The following is a 20,937-nucleotide window of genomic DNA, read 5'->3' on the forward strand; positions in this document are numbered from 1 at the left end:
CTATTGCAGCATAACTAAGGGAGGATTCAGGGTCACCTGGTCCAGCCCTAACTATATGCTTTAGCAAAAAGGAAAGTTTGAAGCCTAATCTTGAAAGTAGAGATAGTGTCTGTCTCCTGAATCCAAACTGGAAGCTGGTTCCACAGAAGAGGGGCCTGAAAACTGAAGGCTCTCCCTCCCATTCTACTTTTAAATACTCTAGGAACAACAAGTAGGCCTGCAGTGTGATAGCGAAGTGCTCTAATAGGGTGATATTGTCGCGATCTGTGGAGGCAGAACGTGCGGTGGTGTGTGGGATGGACCCAGGTGCGGACACACAAGAGTAGGCTGGAATAAACTTAACTGAAAGCGAGCCTTTATTATGGCTGAAGACAAAGTGTACAAACAAAGCAGGGATAGCGTGACTAGACTATAACTAAACTGGGAAAACTAATACTGTGACAAACTAAGAAAACTCAGAGACTATGATGATCACTGCAAAGACTGACAGTGAAAACATGGAGGTGAGAACACAGACGACGCGACACAGACTGCATGAAACACAGAGACTAAATACACATGAGGGATGATCAGGGGAAGTGGCCACACATGGGAGCACAGCTGACACACATGAACCTAACGACAGGAGAGGTGAAACTGAATACACTGACATTGAATACAGACTTACAAAGTAAAACAGGAAACATGGAGATTAGACATGACATAAACTAAACATAACTCATGACAGGTAGACGCACGAACCAGGGAGACGGAGTACAGGGGAAGATGACAGAAACAACTAAGGAACAAAACTAAACTGCAATCTAGAAATTAACTAGGTGAACTAAGCTAGGTTCAAATGAATACAAAAGATACATGAAACTCAAATACTGGGTCGCTTGACCCAGGACCATGACAGATATGGTACTACAAGGTCATTAAGATAAGATAGGGCCTGATTATTTAAGACCTTGTATGTGAGGAGCAGGATTTTGAATTCAATTCTGCATTTAACAGGAAGCCAATGAAGGGAAGCCAAAACAGGAGAAATATGCTCTCTCTTTCTAGTCCCTGTCAGGACTCTTGCTGCAGCATTTTGGATTAACTGAAGGCTTTTCAGGGAGTTTTTAGGACTTCCTGATAATAATGAATTACAGTCGTCCAGCCTGGAAGTGACAAATGCATGAACTAGTTTTTCCGCATAACTCTGAGACAGGATATTTCTAATTTTAGAGATGTTGCGCAAATGCAAGAAAGCAGTCTTACATATTTGTTTAATGTGTGCATTAAAGGACATGTCCTGGTCAGAAATGACTCCAAGGTTCCTCAAAGTATTATTAAAGGCCAAGGTAATGCCATCCAGAGTAAGAATCTGGTTAGATACCATATTTCTAATATTTTCAGGGCCGAGTACAATAACCTCAGTTTTATCTGTGTGTGAATGTGTGTGTGAATGGGTGGATGACTGGATATGTAAAGCGCTTTGGGGTCCTTAGGGACTAGTAAAGCGCTGTATAAATACAGGCCATTTACAGGCCATTTACCATCTGAATTAAGAAGCAGAAAGTTAGCGGCCATCCAGGTCTTTATGTCTTTAAGACATTCCTGCAGTGTAACTCATTGGTGTGTGTTATCTGGCTTCATGGACAGATAAAGCTGGGTGTCATCTGCATAGCAGTGTAAATGTATGCTATGTCTTCTAATGATGCTGCCTAAGGGAAGCTTGTATAATGTAAATAGAATTGTTCCTAGCACTGAACCCTGTGGAACTCCATAATTAACCTCAGTGTGTGAAGAGGACTCTCCATTTACATGAACAAACTGGAGTCTATTAGATAGATATGATACAAACCACTGCAGCACAGTACCTGTAATACCTACAGCATGTTCTAATCGCTCTAATAGGATATTATGGTCGACAGTATCGAACGCTGCACTGAGGTCTAGCAGGACAAGCACAGAGATGAGTCCACTGTCAGAGGCCATAAGAAGATCATTTGTAACCTTCACTAAAGCTGTTTCTGTGCTGTGATGAGCTCTGAAACCTGACTGAAACTCTTCAAATAAACCTCTGCAGATGATCTGTTAGCTGTTTGACAACTACTCTTTCAAGGATGTTTGATATGAAAGGAAGGTTGGAGATTGACCTATAATTAGCTAAGACTGCTGGGTCTAGAGATGCTTTTTGAGTAAAGGTTTAACTACAGCCAGCTTGAAGGCCTGTGGTACATAGCTGATTATTAGAGATAGGTTGATCATATTTAAGCTTGAAGCATTAATTAATGGCAGGACATCTTTTGTAGGAATGGGGCCTAAAAGACACGTTGATGATTTGGAGGAAGTAATTGTTGAACTTAACTCAGAAAGATCAATTGGAGAAAAAGAGTCTAAATGAATATCAATGGTACTGAAAGTAGCTGTCGATACTATTACATTTATGGGATGATTATTGGTAATCACTGGTAAGGGCTTTCTTATAAAAGCAACAAAGTATTTCTCCAGGCTAAGTGATGATCTTCTAAATTTGTGACATGTTATTTCCTCTCCAGCTTATGAGTCATCTGCTTTAAGCTATGTGTTTGAGAATTATACCACAGAGTCAGGTACTTCTGGTTTGAGGTCTTAGTTTTCACCGGACCTACAGTATCCAGAGTCTTACGTAGTGAATAGGTAAAGTTATTAACAGGATAATCGACCTCTGTTGAAGTAGCGTTCAGGTAGATGCTCTGCTCTATGTTGGTACAGAGCATTGAAGATGATAACAGTGGGTGGATTATATTCTTAAACTTAGTTACAGCGCTTTCAGAAAGACATCTACTGTGGTGAAGTCTACTCCCCACTGCTGTGTAATCAATTATTGTAAATGTAAATGTTATCAGGAAATGATCAGACAGCAGAGGGTTTTCAGGAAACACTGTTAAATGTTCAGTTTCTATGCCATATGTTAAAACAAGATCTAGAGTGTGATTAAAGTGGTGGGTGGGTTCTTTTACATTTTGAGAGAAGCCAATTGAGTCTAATAACAGATTAAATGCCATGTTTGACCTCAGGTGGGTGTGTTGCCGAGTGGGGAAAAACAGCCCCCAGCTGCTTGGGGTCTGCCGGGGAACAGCTAGTGGGGCCTACGCTATCTTCGGCTGCACCAGCTCCAGGGGCCTGGCTAGCTACGGGTGTATCAATCAATAATCCTGGCCTCCAGAGCTGCAAATATGCTACATTTGTTACAAGTATCACTACTGCTAAAGGAGGCCGAGTAGTAACTAAACAAATGACACAATGAGCAGGAAAGTGCAGGAGTAAGTAAGTAAGTAAGGTTTATTTATAAAGCACTTTTCGTAGACAGGCATTCACAAAGCGCTGAGGTTAAAATAAAGAAAACATTAAGTAATAAAATAGATAATATAAACAATGTAAATTCAAAACAATTCAAAAGTGTTGATTAACGGAAGGCCTGTTTAAATAATAAAGTTTTTAACTGCTTTTTAAAGGATTCCACACAGTCAACCAAACGTAATTGTGGTGGTAGACTGTTCCAAAGCCTTGGTGCCACAGACTGAAAGGCTCTGTCCCCTTTCGTCTTCAGTCGTGTACGGGGAACAACCAACAAACTCTGAGCCTGTGAGCGAAGACAACAAGCAGCAGTGTATTTTATAAGAAGCTTGGATAAATAATCTGGGGCCTTGCCATTTAGTGCTCTGTATGTTAAAACAAGAATTTTAAAACGAAATCTAAAATCTATTGGGAGCCAATGTAAAGAATATAAAATGGGAGTAATGTGAGCACGCTTGCTAGAACGAGTTATTAATAAATCATTATAGACCGTTAAGAGAGCGGTCTCAGTGGAGTGCTGCTTTTGAAAGCCAGACTGAAAAGGGTCAGCAATCTGTAATCTGCATAGTAAGGGCCTGAACTGACTTTCTACATTTTTTTCCAGTAATTTGCTTAAAAATGGCAATTTTGAAATAGGCCGGTAATTACTAGTAGAGCTAGGATCTAGATTCTGTTTTTTCAATAGAGGAGTTACCTCAGCATGTTTAAAATAAGATGGAACACAGCCTTGCCTCAGTGAACTGTTGATGATGGATAGTAATGTGGGACCAATGCTGGTGAGAGTCCCAGACAGGACAGAGGGAGGTAATATATCTAAAGAGCATGATGAGGATTTCATTTTACCTATCACTGTAATTAAGTCATTAAGTGTGATTGGAGAAAAGGAAATAAATGATCCAAAACACCAAGGGGCATCTTCATAAGGGGAGGCACTTGAGGAGATTTTGGATCTCAGGTCCGTCACCTTATTTACAAAGTGATGGAGAAAAGTATTACAATCTTCATCAGAAATTAACACAGCATGCTGAGTTGGAGGAGAAACAATACTGTTGATGGTATCATCAACATTTTTTTCTTTTTTTGGCTCTCAGAGGAGGCGGACGCACTTTTTCTCCTCTCCCTTATCTTCCCTGCTAGTTCTTACTTCTATCGTTGCACCATCGAGAGCATCCTGACCAACTGTATAACCGTCTGGTACGGGAACTGCTCTGCCTCGGACCGGAAGGCGTTGCAGAGGGTCGTGAAAACTGCCCAGCGCATCGCCGGAGCACCACTTCCTGCCATAAAAGACATCTACAGGAAGCGGTGTCTGAAAAGGGCTGGGAAAATCATCGAAGACCCCAGTCACCCATCACATGGACTCTTCACCCTCCTGCCCTCTGGGAGGCGCTACAGGAGCCTCCGGACTAAGACCACCAGGTACCGGAACAGCTTCTTCCCCACAGCTGTCAGACTCCTGAACTCTGCCTCCTGACATCTGACCCACGTTAACACATGGACTGAACATACGCACACTCACAATGGACAACTGTACCCTCAAACACAATAATAACATGGACTGAACCACCACTCACAACCACTAGCACTTTATATAGCCTCTGTAGAAATTATCTACACCCTCACTTATCTTAACTGCACTACTGTATAGCTCTGTGTAAATAATCATTCTGTACATTCGATAATTTTTAATCCTACAACTGTTTACAACTTGCATAGTTCCCATTTCTGTATAGCTGTATATCTCAGATTCTGTAAAGTTATTTATTTCATATTCTGTATAGTTTTTCATATTTATATCCTGTTCATATCCTGTACATAGCTTGTACTCACTACAGCCTGTACATACTTATAGTTATAGAATATTCACAACATACTTCATACCGTGTACATTATAACACACCATAATAGACCCATTTCTGTAATATACGCACATATCTATATTATTGCTAATATATATTGTAATATATCTATATCACTAAAGCACTTCTGGATGGATGCAAACTGCATTTTGTTGCCCTGTACCTGTTCATGTGCAATGACAATACAGTTGAATTCTATTCTATTCTATTCTATTCTATTCTATTCTATTATGTCCTTGTCTAGTCTCTAGTCTTTCCCTGGAACACCCTCTCGCAGTCTTTCTAAAACCTAAAAGAGAATTATGGATTTGATCAACTGGTCTCTGAATGCTATTGACACCCTTTTCTTAACGAGAAGTCTGGTGTCAGGAGAACCTGAGTGCCCTGGAGAGACTTTCCCTGCTGGATACACGATGGACGGGTGGCAGTAATGGAGGGTCGTGTGCCTGGTGGGACTGTCGATTGAGGATGCTGAAGATATCTACCTATTCGGAACCATGATAACAGGGTTCTTGCTGATCGGAGCTGGCTTGGCCCTGGCTTATCCCAGCAGGTCCCTGAGGTCATGTGACCAGGGCTTGCTTGCTGTCCAGCACACGAGGCTGAAAACAAAAGGCGACAAAGCTTTTGGAACTGTGGCCCCCAGATTGTGGAATTCTCTCCCTTTGAGCCTGAGATCTGTGGACTCAGTGGTCGCTTTTAAAAAACAGCTAAAAACCCATCTTTTTAAACTTGCTTTTAGTTGATTTTTATTTTTAGGTTTTAGCTTCTGTGAAGCACTTTGTGATTTTTATCTTGAAAGGTGCTATATAAATAAAGTTTTACTTACTTACTTACTTATCGGAGAATTAAGACAGCGGAAACCGGCTGTTCAAACCCCCACAAGGCTGCCCGCTGGGATTGGAATGACAGGTACGACTTCTCAGAAAGGGCTCACTGAAGGCAGCATGGTTAAGAGCTTGGAGGCGCTTACGACTGCAGTGAATGCTCAGAATAACACCTTTGAGCGTATGTATGTTGGATTACATCAGGAAAGAATCAACTCACAACAACATCTCTGGGCGGAAGCTGGATTACATCGCGGATCAGTTGGCTGCGGTCGTGAGGTCTCCGAATCTGCTATGTGAGCAAAAAAAGAGCGACAAGACCCAGAGGTGGGACCAAGTCATTGTTTTGCAAGTCTCAAGTAAGTCTCAAGTCTTTATCCTCAAGTCTCAAGTCAAGTCTCAAGTAATGTCAGGCAAGTCAGAGTCGAGTCTCAAGTCACTGGTGTAAAAGTCCGAGTCAAGTCACAAGTCTGAAACTTTGAATTTCAAGTCCTTTCGAGTCTTTAAAAAAAAAACAACGAAAAAATAATGTTGCAGTTATGCTAAATGTAAATATTAGACCATGTAATTTTAAAATCTGTTTTTCTCAACACATGACAAAATAGTGAACTTAGAAAATATAAACAAATTGTGAAATTGCACCTCTTTAAAATGCAGCTCAATTAAACCTAGCTCCAAGAATAATTTTCACCGACAGTTCTGAGATAAGCTGCATGTTATTCTTGGATGCGGTTGTAGGACCAGCTTTAAAATCGCATGACAAAAATATCATACACATTAAAAAAAACTGCATCACCAACGTAGCCTGGACAACATTTGCTAGTTAGATGAAGTCAGCTATCTCATCGTAGCATATTTATATGCATATTTATAATCATACGGTTCTTGGAGTGAGTGCATACACTCATGAAGTTTAGTAACTTCAGGTCACTGCAACAAGCCCAGGTACAGTTTACCGACGGATGGGTGCAGGACCTTGAAATGCACCGTGTAGAAAGTAAAGACCATCGTACGTATCATAAGTTTACCAGTCTCACAAATTGTCGTCATAAATACACATTCCTTAACCGTTTATTAATAGGACCTTTGAGCTCAACGGTAATTAATTAGTAGTGGAAATAATTTCTGGTACCCATCACAGAAATGTAGCAGTGACAATAATATTGTATGCTGTAATCGTACTGGACAATTAGTGATACAAAAAACCTGTTTTATCCTGTGAATAAAAGTATATGTTTTTGTCAATGTACCATAATAACAGAAGCGAAACGCAATATTGTGTCAGGACAATTCACTATTTATGCACAATAAATAAAGGAGCATAGCGCGACAATTTCTGTTCAGCGCCAGACTTGCTTGTAACCTATATCACCAATTATGTTAAGAAAAATGACGCATTAACTACAACAGCAGACTGACCTTCGTGTAAATGCTTGGAGCAGACTAACCTGTGAGCTGGAGTGTTCTGGGACGTTATATTTGATCTTTGAATGGCTGCAATCCAGGCCATCCGTCGCCTCTTTGTTACTTCGGAAACATGGCTCGAACAATTTCTCTTCAACGACATAATCCTATAACTGTCATGATCCTGGGTCCTTTTGACCCAGCGTTTTGTGTTTTCTCTTCGCGATTTTGGTTCTGTTCTCTAATTGGTGTTTACCCTGTTCCCCCCCGTGTGTTCCTGTTTTATTGTGAAGGTCTGCGTCTTATGTGAGTGTTTTCAGTTTGCCTCCCTGGTCTCGTCATGTTAATCACTCCCAGCTGTGTCTCCCACCTGTGTGTAATCTCCCTGTGTTCTCTGAGTGTATTTAAGTTGTATTTTCTGTCTTGGTAATCGCTGGTTCGTCTGTGTTGTTTACCCTCGCTCTCCCTGTATGTATTTCTCCGGACCTCCCTGCATCCTCATTCTGGTTTGTCTTATTAGTTTACCCAGTTTAGGTTTCCGGTTTCATGTTTTGTCGCCACCGCTGTTTGTACTCACACCCCTGTAAATAAACACTCATCTGCACCAGAGCTGCCGCATTTTGGGTCCTATTTCATATTCCACACGGCTTGCCCCGGCAAACCGTGACAGTACGAACCAGCCACCATGGACCCAGCGGCAGTGAATCCGTCCGAGGAGCTCCAGGACGACATTGTGTACAATGTGGAGATTCTCCTCGGGCTATGGCTGGAGAACCCTCCAGAGGAGCTTCGTCGTGCCGTGGAAAGTCGGCTACAACGGCTCTTTTCTGGCCTGCCATGGCTTCTGCAGTCGCTTCCTCCGACCATGCAGGCTTTTCTCCGGCTCACACCGCACCTTCTCTCAGCCACTCCTGCCTCGCTGCCCGACTCGCCGGATGTGATCTTGCCCGGCCCGTCGGAGCCGTCTGCGGGGAGGAAACGCCGATCGCGCCGCAAGCGCGCCACCCCACAGCCGGACGTTCGGGCTTCTAAATCGCCGGCTGTGGTGAGTGAGGACTCTTTTTCATTTTCGGACTGCATGACTGTTCATTCAGGGGCTGCGTTTTGTGTGGCGGATGTCAACGCGAGCTGCTTATCGCCTGTGCAGCTACCGGCAGCTAAGTTAGCTCCCCCGCAGCCACTCTCAGCTCGGTTAGCTCCCCCGCAGCCACTCTCAGCTCGGTTAGCTCCCCCGCAGCCACTCTCAGCTTGGTTAGCTCCCCCGCAGCCAGTGCTCCTCTCAGCTCAGTCTCCTGTGCCTCCTTCAGTTCAGTCTCCTGTGCCTCCTTCAGTTCAGTCTCCAGTGTCCCCTTCAGTTCAGTCTCCAGTGCCACCCTCAGTTCAGTCTCCAGTGCCACCCTCAGTTCAGTCTCCAGTCAAGTCTAAAGTCATAAAATTAATGACTCGAGTCTGACTTGAGTCCAAGTCATGTGACTCGAGTCCACACCTCTGACAAGACCACAGAATCGACGGCTAATAACATCACGGAGAAAATCGCAGCTATTAACGGGAGATTGAGAGACCAGTGTCGGAGTGTTAAAAACAGCTTGAAATTCTCATGAGTTGTTTGCAAAAGAAAAGTTACCATAATAATGCGGCTACCCCTTCAGTGCCAGCTGTGGGCTCAAGGCTGGAGCTGAACAAAAACTCCCTGATGATGACTGTGTTGAGTCTGTTCCTTCCCATTCCATGCAAGGCCACCTGGCTTGGCTGGAAGACTGTTTACTTAGCCTGGCAGGGCGAAGGACACTGTCTCAGCTGAACTATGGACATCCACACACATACATATACTGATACTGATAAGCACTCACTGATGCATCACCCTCCCTATCCAAGGCCACCTCCAACGGTTACCTCCCCTCTGATGTAGACATCGGGTCAGCTGGAGGCACAGTCGAAGATTGCAGCGGTCCCAGATCAGATGTACACACTGGAACTCTTTCCCATGTTGCTTGTCTGTGTTTATTGTGTTATGGTGTGTTGATATCTGTGCATTCCTGTATTATCCTTTTGTGTTGCACATTTCGATGCTTTTTTCCTCGCTACCTAGCCTGACCTGTCTCCCCAATGTGATGTTTGTATTGTATGTACGGTCAGCAAGGTCTGTCATCTCGGTTGTGGGCAAAAGACTTGCAACTGACAAATAAAGGCTATCTCATCATCTCATCTCATCAAACAGAATTCTTGGGTTATTCTTATGATGATTTATAAGATTATTGAAATAAGAGGATCTAGCCTATTTCATGGATTCGTTATATAAGTGAAGAAGATCTATGAAGTGCCCACGATAGACAACCAGGCCGGTGGACTTCCAGAGATGCTCTGCTTTTCGTCAGGAGCGTCGAAGACCACGAGACTGATTATTTAACCAGGGAACTAATAGAGCAATGCCTAGTTTTAAAAGGAGCAACCTGATTGAGAATAGCAAGACAGTGTTCATTAAAAGAGTTAGTATGGTGCTCAACATCGTCAAAAGAAGTCTTAGGATCAAAAAGGGAAGAAAATTTAGAAATAACAGAGCCATCAATAAAGCGCCTGCACCTAATAAAATCTTGGGGAAGAGACACATTAAAAGAGACTGACTTATGGTTGCTAAAAACAACATCATTTAAATTCAAGTGGTCAAGGGAAATGCCATAAGTGAAGACCAAGTCCAGAGTGTGCCCAGCAGTGTGAGGAGGGCCTGATACATGCTGAACAAAATTAAGAGTCCATGATGCTCAGGAACCTCTTAGTGGTACTATTTGATAGACTTGTAGTCAAGACCGCCTAATCCGAGACCAAGACAAGACCAAGACCAGAGGGTATCGAGACCAAGACAAGACCAAGACCAAGTTGAGACGAGACCAAGACCGAGTCGAGACGAGACCAAGACCGAGACAAAAAAAATCTTTAAACTGCAGCCAGATGCTATTCTATATACATATGCAGGACACCTTAAACTAGTTTTTTAATTAAGCAGCAAGGCAGAACAAAGTCGGGCCTGTATCAAGACACAGGGACTAAACCCGAATTCAACCAGACCCAGAACTGATCCGGAATTAAAACAGGACTACAACAGTAACCAAGACAGAACCAGAATCAGAACTAAAAGATAGTAGCACTAAAAATCATCATAGACCTGCACTACACTTATTTTTTTAATTCTACCAAAGTACAATATTTAGATTGAGAAAAGTTTATATAATTATTTAGCCTTGTTGTGCAAACAAGCTGCATAACTTAATAAATATAGAATTTGAAAAGTAACAAATGGTATCTAAAAAGAAACACTAGGTACTAGATACATGTTCTGATGAGTTTTGGCAAACAACCATTTGACTAACATGTGTGTCTCACCTGCTCTTGTTCATCTCTGTTCTGTCGTCATTCTCTCTCTCCCTCTCTCTTCCTCTCTCTCCCTCTTTGTGCTGACAATCAAGCCAAACACCAACATCATCAAATATACAGTTGAAACCACATATTTATGTACTCTTCAGATAAAAACACAAACACTTTTTTAATTGTAACATCAAATCAGACTAAATGTTTATTCTTTTAGATTGATAAATATAAAAAACATATTTGTTAACTTTAAGAGTAAAGAGAGAAACTGTCTGTATTTCTTAATTGCAAATGGCACCAAATTGTATTCAAAATTGAGCCACACTTATGGAGCTCCACAGTTATTTTCCTGGTGTTTTGGTTGACATCTCTTGATTTTCCCATGTTAAAGAAACAGCCTCTGTGTTTTGCCTTATATGCATCCACAGCTGTGCCACCAGTTTACTCACATGGACTCTACTAACCTATCAGAAGCTTCTTCAGCTCAGAATGGAATCGTCTGGAGTTTTCATATTAATTAACAAACTTAGTGTATATGTACTCCTAAATTTGATGAAAGTGACAAAACTTAGACATCTCTGTCTCTCTTTATTCTGACATTTAACTAATTCAAAAGATATTTCAATATTTATTTATCCAAAACAAAACAAGTTTACTCTAAACTGATGTTGTACAGTAAAAAAATGTTTTCCCTAAAGTGTATGTAAATATCTGGTTTCAACTGTGAATATACTGCTGTGTATTGAAATTCCTCTTGTTTTGCATAGATATACTAAACAACATCCAAAGCATAATATATAAAATAACATCTGAGTTTTTTCTTTGAAAGAAGCTCCTTATGTCCATTGTTGTGTACATCAGTACACAACTGAAACCGATTTAGAGAGTTTGTTTAGCCGTGGAGGGAAACAACTGAAAATATGAAATGTAAGCTAAGACTCTCTAAAAAATCAGCATTGCTGTTCGGCTTTTTATTTATCCATTTGTTGATTCACTCGAAGAGCAAGTAACGCAACCAAGTGATCAGTTTGATATCAATCTTTTGTGATACACCGTCATATTTACATTATTAGTTCAGTACGAATGATTTGCTTTGGTACCTGGTCAAACTTAAGCTCTCCTCTGTCTGCAGCAAACTCGCAGGCAGCAGCTTCTCCCCCCTCGCTCACATGGGTGCTGTGCTCAGTCGCCCAGTGCCTGAGCTCGGATCATACCACAATTAGGGGGAATTTACAACGGTGCGCTCTGTGCTTCGTGTGTTGTTTTTGTTTTATACAGTTGTCAGTCAGGCATCTAACTAACAAATTACACTCCAAAAGACCCCATGCTTCTGAAAAAATGACCCGGGCTTAAGCCCAGTAAGCCACCCCCCCCCCCGCTCCGCTGATGGTTGACTCCAAATCTCCCGAACACTATGTCGATTTGAGAACGCAAGACCAAAACAGCGAGACCAAGACCGAGACCAAGACAAAAGTCCGTCGAGACCAAGACGAGACCAAGACCACGTAAAAGTGGTCTCGAGACGAGACCAAGACCGGTATCGAGACATCCAACTCTACTATTTGATGAGTCTTCTGCATGAATGTTGAAGTCTCTAACAATGATAACCTTTCCCAGTTTATTAGTGGAAGTTAAAAAATTTCTTGCAAGTCTGCCAGAAAAGATGCAGCAGACCCAGGTGGATGATAAATTAAGATACTGTCCATGGACTGATCACTTGCAATTTTTATCATGATCATCTCAAAAGAATTCTAACAGCTTGAAGAGATCATCTGGCATAAAAATGTCTTTTTAAAAATTACAGCTGTTCCACCTCCTCGTGGAGGAGGACAGGTGAAGGGACAGGTGAATAGGCCATGCTGCTAGCGAGTTGGCTACGAGCTAAACTAAGCAAGCGAAACAGTAGAGACACAGTGAGTGAGTACTTCGGCTATAAATTAGGGAGTGAGTACACAGAGAGTGTGCTTCGGATTGAGCACATGAAGATTATACTATGAAAACAGAAGGTATCTGAAGCGAACACCAAGTGACAGCACCACCAAGAGCTTGGTGGGACTGACTGACAGCTGATGAAGAGTCTCTGGAAACACTCATTTATCTCCTCTGCTCTTCTTTCTCTCTTGCAGGTGGGGGTATCCATAGACTGGCTCACTGAGAGAAGATGAGCTGTGTCCTGGTGATCCAGAGAGGTTGAAACAGCAGCAGCTTGTGTTTAGAGCCCTGTTATAGTGATTTTTAGGTAAACAGCTGCAAAAAACTTTGTTGTTTGCATAACTCAGTTACTTTTTGGAAGAAGTAACTATAAAATTAATTGCCTAACATTGGTCATTATACAGGGAGTGCAGAATTATTAGGCAAGTTGTATTTTTGAGGAATAATGTTATTATTGAACAACAACCATGTTCCCAATGAACCCAAAAAAACTCATTAATATCAAAGCTGAATGTTTTTGGAAGTAGTTTTTAGTTTGTTTTTAGTTTTAGCTATTTTAGGGGGATATCTGTGTGTGCAGGTGACTATTACTGTGCATAATTATTAGGCAACTTAACAAAAAACAAATATATACCCATTTCAATTATTTATTTTTACCAGTGACACCAATATAACATCTCCACATTCACAAATATACATTTCTGACATTCAAAAACAAAACAAAAACAAATCAGCCACCAATATAGCCACCTTTCTTTGCAAGGACACTCAAAAGCCTGCCATCCATGGATTCTGTCAGTGTTTTGATCTGTTCACCATCAACATTGCGTGCAGCAGCAACCACAGCCTCCCAGACACTGTTCAGAGAGGTGTACTGTTTTCCCTCCTTGTAAATCTCACATTTGATGATGGACCACAGGTTCTCAATGGGGTTCAGATCAGGTGAACAAGGAGGCCATGTCATTAGTTTTTCTTCTTTTATACCCTTTCTTGCCAGCCACGCTGTGGAGTACTTGGACGCGTGTGATGGAGCATTGTCCTGCATGAAAATCATGTTTTTCTTGAAGGATGCAGACTTCTTCCTGTACCACTGCTTGAAGAAGGTGTCTTCCAGAAACTGGCAGTAGGACTGGGAGTTGAGCTTGACTCCATCCTCAACCCGAAAAGGCCCCACAAGCTCATCTTTGATGATACCAGCCCAAACCAGTACTCCACCTCCACCTTGCTGGCGTCGGGCTGGAGCTCTCTGCCCTTTACCAATCCAGCCACGGGCCCATCCATCTGGCCCATCAAGACTCACTCTCATTTCATCAGTCCATAAAACCTTAGAAAAACCAGTCTTGAGATATTTCTTGGCCCAGTCTTGACGTTTCAGCTTGTGTGTCTTGTTCAGTGGTGGTCGTCTTTCAGCCTTTCTTACCTTGGCCATGTCTCTGAGTATTGCACACCTTGTGCTTTTGGGCACTCCAGTGATGTTGCAGCTCTGAAATATGGCCAAACTGGTGGCAAGTGGCATCTTGGCAGCTGCACGCTTGACTTTTCTCAGTTCATGGGCAGTTATTTGGTGCCTTGGTTTTTCCACACGCTTCTTGCGACCCTGTTGACTATTTTGAATGAAACGCTTGATTGTTCGATGATCACGCTTCAGAAGCTTTGCAATTTTGAGACTGCTGCATCCCTCTGCAAGATATCTCACTATTTTTGACTTTTCTGAGCCTGTCAAGTCCTTCTTTTGACCCATTTTGCCAAACGAGAGGACGTTGCCTAATAATTATGCACACCTGATACAGGGTGTTGATGTCATTAGACCACACCCCTTCTCATTACAGAGTTGCACATCACCTAATATGCTTAATTGGTAGTAGGCTTTCGAGCCTATACAGCTTGGAGTAAGACAACATGCATGAAGAGGATGATGTGGACAAAATACTCATTTGCCTAATAATTCTGCACTCCCTGTATATCTGTATTTTGCAGACAGAGAGTTACAGGACTCTCTCCCAGACCACAGACTCATAATACAAGTCAGAGCTTTATACAAAAAAAAGAAAGTTTTTTTTTTTTTTAATTTTCATTGTAAGTGGGCTAAAGCAGTTAATTAAAAGTAGTCTAACATAAATGTAAATGCTGTAATTTGTAATGGATTCGATTCTGGTGTGACCACAGTGCACACGTCTGCTTGTTGCTCACAGTGGTCCAAGGGACCGCTCAGGGAGTTTGCATATTCGCTCACACATGAAAAATTAGAGGGAACATTGGCTACTAGTTGTCACTAGTCATCACTGGTTGTTGTGTGGGATTATAATATTATTTTATGCCATGTTAGACCCCTAATTAAAGATTGTGAATTATTATGTAGTTTTAGTTTGCATCATTCTCCTGAATTAGAAGGTGATAACTATTGCATTTGTTAAACTGATTTGCATTACATTAGACTGCTGATTTATTGTGAATGAATGGTATTGTTTTATGATGCATTATACTGCTGAGTTATAAGAAATACTGTTTGCAGAAAGTCATCGACTTATTTGTCTGATTAGAAGAGAACAGAACATGCTGGAGTTTTCTGCCCCATCTCAGCAGGAGCAGATAAACAGGGAGCCAAGGTCGTAGCTTAGGCGCCGTGTGAGAGAAAGCATGTGAATGTTTAGGCTTTTATGATAAGGTGGGGGCCACTAGAGGCTATAAGAGTTTGATCAATGCTCCACCATATTGAGATCTGATGCTGTCTGCGTACGGTGTCCATCTCCCACGCGTGTGATCATTAAAATCATCGTTTGACTCAACCCGGCCGGACCAGTGTTGTTATTGTGGTTTTTCCTCTTGTATCCATCCCCAATATTTGAATCCGTAACAGTTGTTACTAGTCGTTGCTGGTTTTTACTAGTAGTTCTTACTAGTTGTCGCTGGTTGTTGTTACTTGTTGTTACTAGTCATCGCTGGTTTTCACTTGTTACTAGTACTTACTAGTTGTTCTTACTAGTCTTCGCTGATTGTTGTTACTAATGGACGCATCACTAACCCCAAAATAAAGTGCGTTACAATAATCCAGCCTAGAAGTAACAAAGGCGTGGATTACTGTCTCAAAATGCTGTTTCGATAAGATGGGTTTTATTTTGGCTAATTCCCTCAAATGAAAAAAGCTAGATCTTACAACAGCTCTGACCTGGCTTTCAAGTTTAAGATTTGCCTCTATTTTAACTCCCAGATTAGTGATGACTGGTTTAACATACTGTGCCAGTGAACCAAGATCTATAATAGTGGCCTCAGAAGCGCCACCAAAAACCATCACTTCTGTTTTCTGTTCATTAAAATGTAAAAAGTTCAAAGCCATCCAGGCCCTTATTTCATCAAGGCATCTGAGCATCTACTGAGAAGCCATTTATCTTTTTAAGTGGGAAATAAATCTGGGAGTCATCGACGTAGCAGTGGAAAGAAATCCCATGTTTCCTGAAAATAGACCCAAGGGGTCGGAGATATAGAGAGAAAAGAAGCGGGCCTAAAACTGAACCCTGTGGGACCCCACATTGAAGAGAAGCAGCAGAGGATACAAACTCCCCGAGTTTCACAGAGAAAGTTCGCTCTGCCAAATAGGATCTGAGCCACTGCAGTGCGGTACTCCGCATACCCACCAACTGCTCTAAACGGGAAATTAAAATATTATGATCCACTGTATCAAAAGCAGCAGTTAAATCTAACAGCACAATAATAACACAGTCACCTGAGTCATTTGCCAAAAACACATCATTAAAAACTCTTAAAAGGGCAGATTCGGTACTATGTAAAGCTTTAAAACCAGATTGGAAAACTTCTAAAATACCGTGTTCTTCTAGGAAGGACATTAATTGCTTGTAAACTACCTTTTCAAGAATCTTTGAGATAAAAGGCAGTTTGGAAATAGGTCTGTAATTCGCAATAATATCAGGATCAAGAGCAGGTTTCTTGAGTAGAGGCTGAATCACCGCATGTTTGAGATTGACAGGTACAACACCAGAGGACAGACTACTATTTACAATGGATTGTACAGCTGATGCTATAGTGAGAAAAACCTCTTTGAAAAATCGAGGAGGGAGAGCATCATGAGGGGAAGCTGAGGGCTTCATGTGAGCAACCAACTCCTGCAGGCAGAGCAAGGAAACTGGCTCGAACCTGTCAAAGACAGCAGAACTAGGGACAGGGGTAGAAGGGTCGAGAACGGACTGGGAAGTCTGTGCTTTGACAGATAGCACTTTATCAATAAAAAAGTGCAGGAAGTTTTCACAAATTTCCTGAGAGGACTCGACACCAGCAGTCTGTGGAGCATGAAGGACCATGTCAATAGTCTTGAATAAGACATGAGGCTTACGACAATTTGCCTGAATAATAGCAGCAAAATGTTTCCTCTTAGCATCTTTTACAATTTTCTGGTAAGAATTCCAGTAGTCTTGTAACATTTGGTATGACACCTGAAGTTGATCCTTCTTCCATTTACGTTCAGCTCTCCTACACTTTCTTCTGGCAGCCCGGGTGTCTTCATTCAGCCAGGGTTCAGATTTGGCTTTTACTTGCCTAAGCTTAAAGGGGGCCACTGAATCTAAAGCAGTTTGGCAGACAGAGTAAAACCACGTACTCAGCTCTTCTGTATCATTGCATATGAAATCAGGAAGGCCGCCGTTTGGATTAAAAACATTAGAGAACTGTCCAGCAGAGGAAGGGTTAAAAATACGACAGCTCCTAGCAGCAACAGGAGGAAGATTAACTTTGGTACAAGGAAGGAAAACCTCAAACAAGACAGGCCTATGGTCTGACCATACAACATCACAAACCTCTAAGTTAGAGACAGGTAAATTGTGAGTTAAAACAAGGTCCAACGTGTGCCCATATTTTTGTGTAGGCACAGACACAGGTTGCACAAGAGCAAAAGAGTCAATAAGATTTAAAAAGTCCTTTGCCATATGCCATGATCATATTTTGGCATAATTTCAGCCAACAGATCAGAAAAGTCATTTAAGACCTCCTTATTGTATTTGCGGAGTCTGTAAACCACAGCACAGAGCACTGTGTGAGAGCGACCTAGCTCAAACATGCTCAGTTCAAAGCTACTAGGTGAGGTTGATAATGGCAGTGGTTTACATTTATACTGCTTCTTAAAAACAACCACTAGTCCTCCTCTGCCTGATATTCGAGGAGAGTTTAAAAAGCAGCAGTCATCAGGTAAGAGATCTGTGAAAACGCTGGACTCACCGGCCCTCAACCATGTCTCAGTTATACAGAGGAAATCCAGTCCTTAGGTTATAAATAAATCCCTTAAAATAAAAGTTTTATTACTCAGCGATCTAGTGTTCACCAATCCAAACCTGGTGGAGGTCAGCGTGTTCGTGGCTGACAGCGAGACCCGACGCAGCGGCCACAAGTTCTGTAGGTTCACACCGCGCCGACGAAGATGAGGGAAAATCTTTCACAGCTGGGCTCCGGAGAGCACGGATAAAAGGCATGACAAGGTACAGATCCACGTTCGTTCCAAGGAGCCGGGGAAGAGCGCACCACCAGTGGCGTGTCTAGAAAATTTTTGTTGGGGGGGCCAGGTAGGGGCACAGATTTGGAGAAGGGTGGCAGATTTAATTGGCAGATAATGTTTTAAAAAAAAATTCTACCAACCCTTAACCATAATTCAATAATCCTATAAACCTAATAACCAAATGCACTTTTAACTCTTATTAGAATGAGATTTTAACCACTACGGTGCAAAGTTTTTAGATACTGCGTTGATAAAGTACAAGAGATACAATCAGTGCTTTGTCAGTGTTTACTCAGCAGTCAAGGACATCAATATTTGCATAGTATTTTTACTGACATATAGTGCACATATGTTTTGGGCAAAAACATTTTTGAAAATTAAAATACGAACATTTGTAACAAACAATTGACAAATTAGCCAATGCAAAACTTTATCTGCCTGTTAAAAAAAGAAGATAATCTTCTCACAAACTGGTGTTTGATTTTGAAACAGGAAAAAAGTGGGGAAACAACTGAAAAGACTAACATTTGAATGAAACCTGAAAGCAAGTAAATACTTTCTATGCTGCCTTATCGTAAACTTTGGTAATATTGATAAAGAACAACACTGGCTGATGATAAAATACAGTCAGCTGGCATGGTGACACTGCCAGTATTAACCTGCAGGGCTGGACTGGGACAAAAAAATTGGGCATTTTTACTACAGACCGACCCACCAGGTAGTAAAGCCATAAAGACTTTGACTGAAAACAAACCCTGTTGTGACAGTGATGTACAGTCTTGTTGGTATATGTATGATTTCTATACATTTTACGTCAGATAAAAACTTTGGTTGTAAGATTTAGATAATTATTTAATAAAAACTAGGTATTTTAAATGAGAATAAGAAAGAAAAGTATTTCTTTGTGCCCACCTTTCCCTGTTAATGCCCTACCTGGCCCCCTGGCAAAACTTTGCTAGACCCGCCCCTGCACAGTTACCAGCTGTCTGCTACATAAAAAAGGATCCTGGTGTTATTTGTCTCTCAGAAACAGTTCATAACTTCCCTTCAACTCATTCATGTCACCTAAAAGGTAAACCTGTTTCTCCATCACCTGTTCAGCTCTGATGGTTCAGTAAGGACATCTCCTGGTTTCATGTTTCCCTCTCACCACATATCTAAACAGACATCATGACCAGCAGCTTTACAGCTGTGGCTCCAGCAAACATCAGCTGATACTAGAAATTAATATTAAATACATTCTAACAACAGCCGATCAAGCTTAAACGTGCTGCTGTTGTTTAGCGCAACATCTGCTGGTTTCCTCTTTCTGGCGCAAAGTGGGCGATAAACAAGAGAGAAAAGCCGATCAGCTGATCATTGATCAGTTTCATGATTGAAGTAGCAACAGGAGAGGGAGGGGGAGAGAATGAGAGAAGAGGCAGCTGTGCAGCATAAAGACAGAATAAATCCAGCTTTGTGTCTTTTTTCCATTCTAGCTAAAGTCCGGGACAAACTGCGTCTCTTCTCAGCTCAATACGAAACGTGTAATATTTTCTCTGAATGAGGGACCATTCCATTTTTTTAAGGAGCCGTTGGCAACTCTACTAACCTTATGAATAAAATAAAGTTCACTATCAGTAACATCATAGCACCACCCAGCTGTATAAAAACTCCGTCAAGCTGGCTAGAACGCAGTACGAGTTATTGCAACTGACAGTAAAAAGTCAGCAACATGAAAATAAACTCCACCTAAACTTAGTTTATATCTGACCCAGATAGACTGCAGGTCATAACTTCTTACCTGAAGTTCAGTTCACCTGACACTCGGACTGGTGGCTGCTTCGGGTCTCTCCTCCTGCCTCCCCTTCCCTCATCCACCTGTTGCCTCTGTGGAAGCTCCGTCATAGCCACCACCAAACAACGGAGTTATTTCTACACATCGACCTGCATCTGGCCAATCCACCACCTCTCATTGTTCATGCCGTTACAAAAAAAATAAAAAATAAGTCACTGGGGATATGCCCGGTATGCCCGATGGCCAGTCCAGCTATGTTAACCTGCAACCAAATCTGCAGCTCCATACAGCAATGTTACGACTTAGATTATATCTTATAACTCATAACTCTTATGTTAGCTGCCCTCAGTAGCATACTGTCTGAAATATTCCACAGCTGCAATAATTCTTTAAGTGTTATTTTTTTCCTTGGTATTCTAATTTCACCGAAGTTTACTAAACTCAACAAACTTGATATTACTTACCGGGACATTTATTCTGTCCTCATTTTCTTTCACCGAAAAATTGTTTCCTGCAGTGCGTCTTTCGCGCTTGGCTCTCCTACCTTTGCTAACGTGATGCGCATAGCGCAGAAGCGATGCTGCATTCACTTACACTCGGATATCTGAGCGTCACCGTGAAAACATAATCGGACATTTGATATTTGATTGAATTTTATTGTTTTGCCTTTGGGGTGGCACCTGGGGTGGCCAGTCTGGTTTGGGGGGTGGCCTGTGGCCCCCCCCTCAAGTTACTTTTTTCAAGTAACTTGACCAACACTGTTCAGTACAGAAATGAAGCCCAACAATCATGTTTTTACAGTCCTGTGGTCTCAGCCTCAGAAGCTTATCAAATCACACAAAGCTCATATAAAAACAAACAAATGGAAAAAAGATTGTGAACGCGATGGAGGCTAGACCATCCCATTTCGCATGCCTTAGCGGGCTTTGAGTACGCGGCCCTTGTGGACCGTTAAGGCTGCAGACCCTG

At 41.8% G+C, this 20,937-nt stretch overlaps 1 protein-coding gene across 1 annotated transcript in view; it reads left to right on the top strand.

Moving 5' to 3' along the window:
* The window catches only part of LOC146702423 (NLR family CARD domain-containing protein 3-like), a 36,916-nt gene extending 23,732 nt beyond the window's left edge, over positions 1-13,184 (top strand). Inside the window, exon 10 of the mRNA XM_085468924.1 lies at positions 12,889-13,184. Within this exon, the coding sequence (XP_085325050.1) occupies positions 12,889-12,904 (16 nt within the window). The 3' untranslated portion in view covers positions 12,905-13,184. The remainder of the gene's footprint in view (positions 1-12,888) is intronic.
* The last annotated feature ends 7,753 nt before the right edge of the window (positions 13,185-20,937 follow it).

This window comes from Copadichromis virginalis, linkage group LG9, assembly GCF_057382275.1.
Source record: "Copadichromis virginalis isolate Kocher_CV1m ecotype Utaka linkage group LG9, C_Virginalis_male_GT1.1, whole genome shotgun sequence".
Lineage (NCBI taxonomy): Eukaryota > Metazoa > Chordata > Actinopteri > Cichliformes > Cichlidae > Copadichromis > Copadichromis virginalis.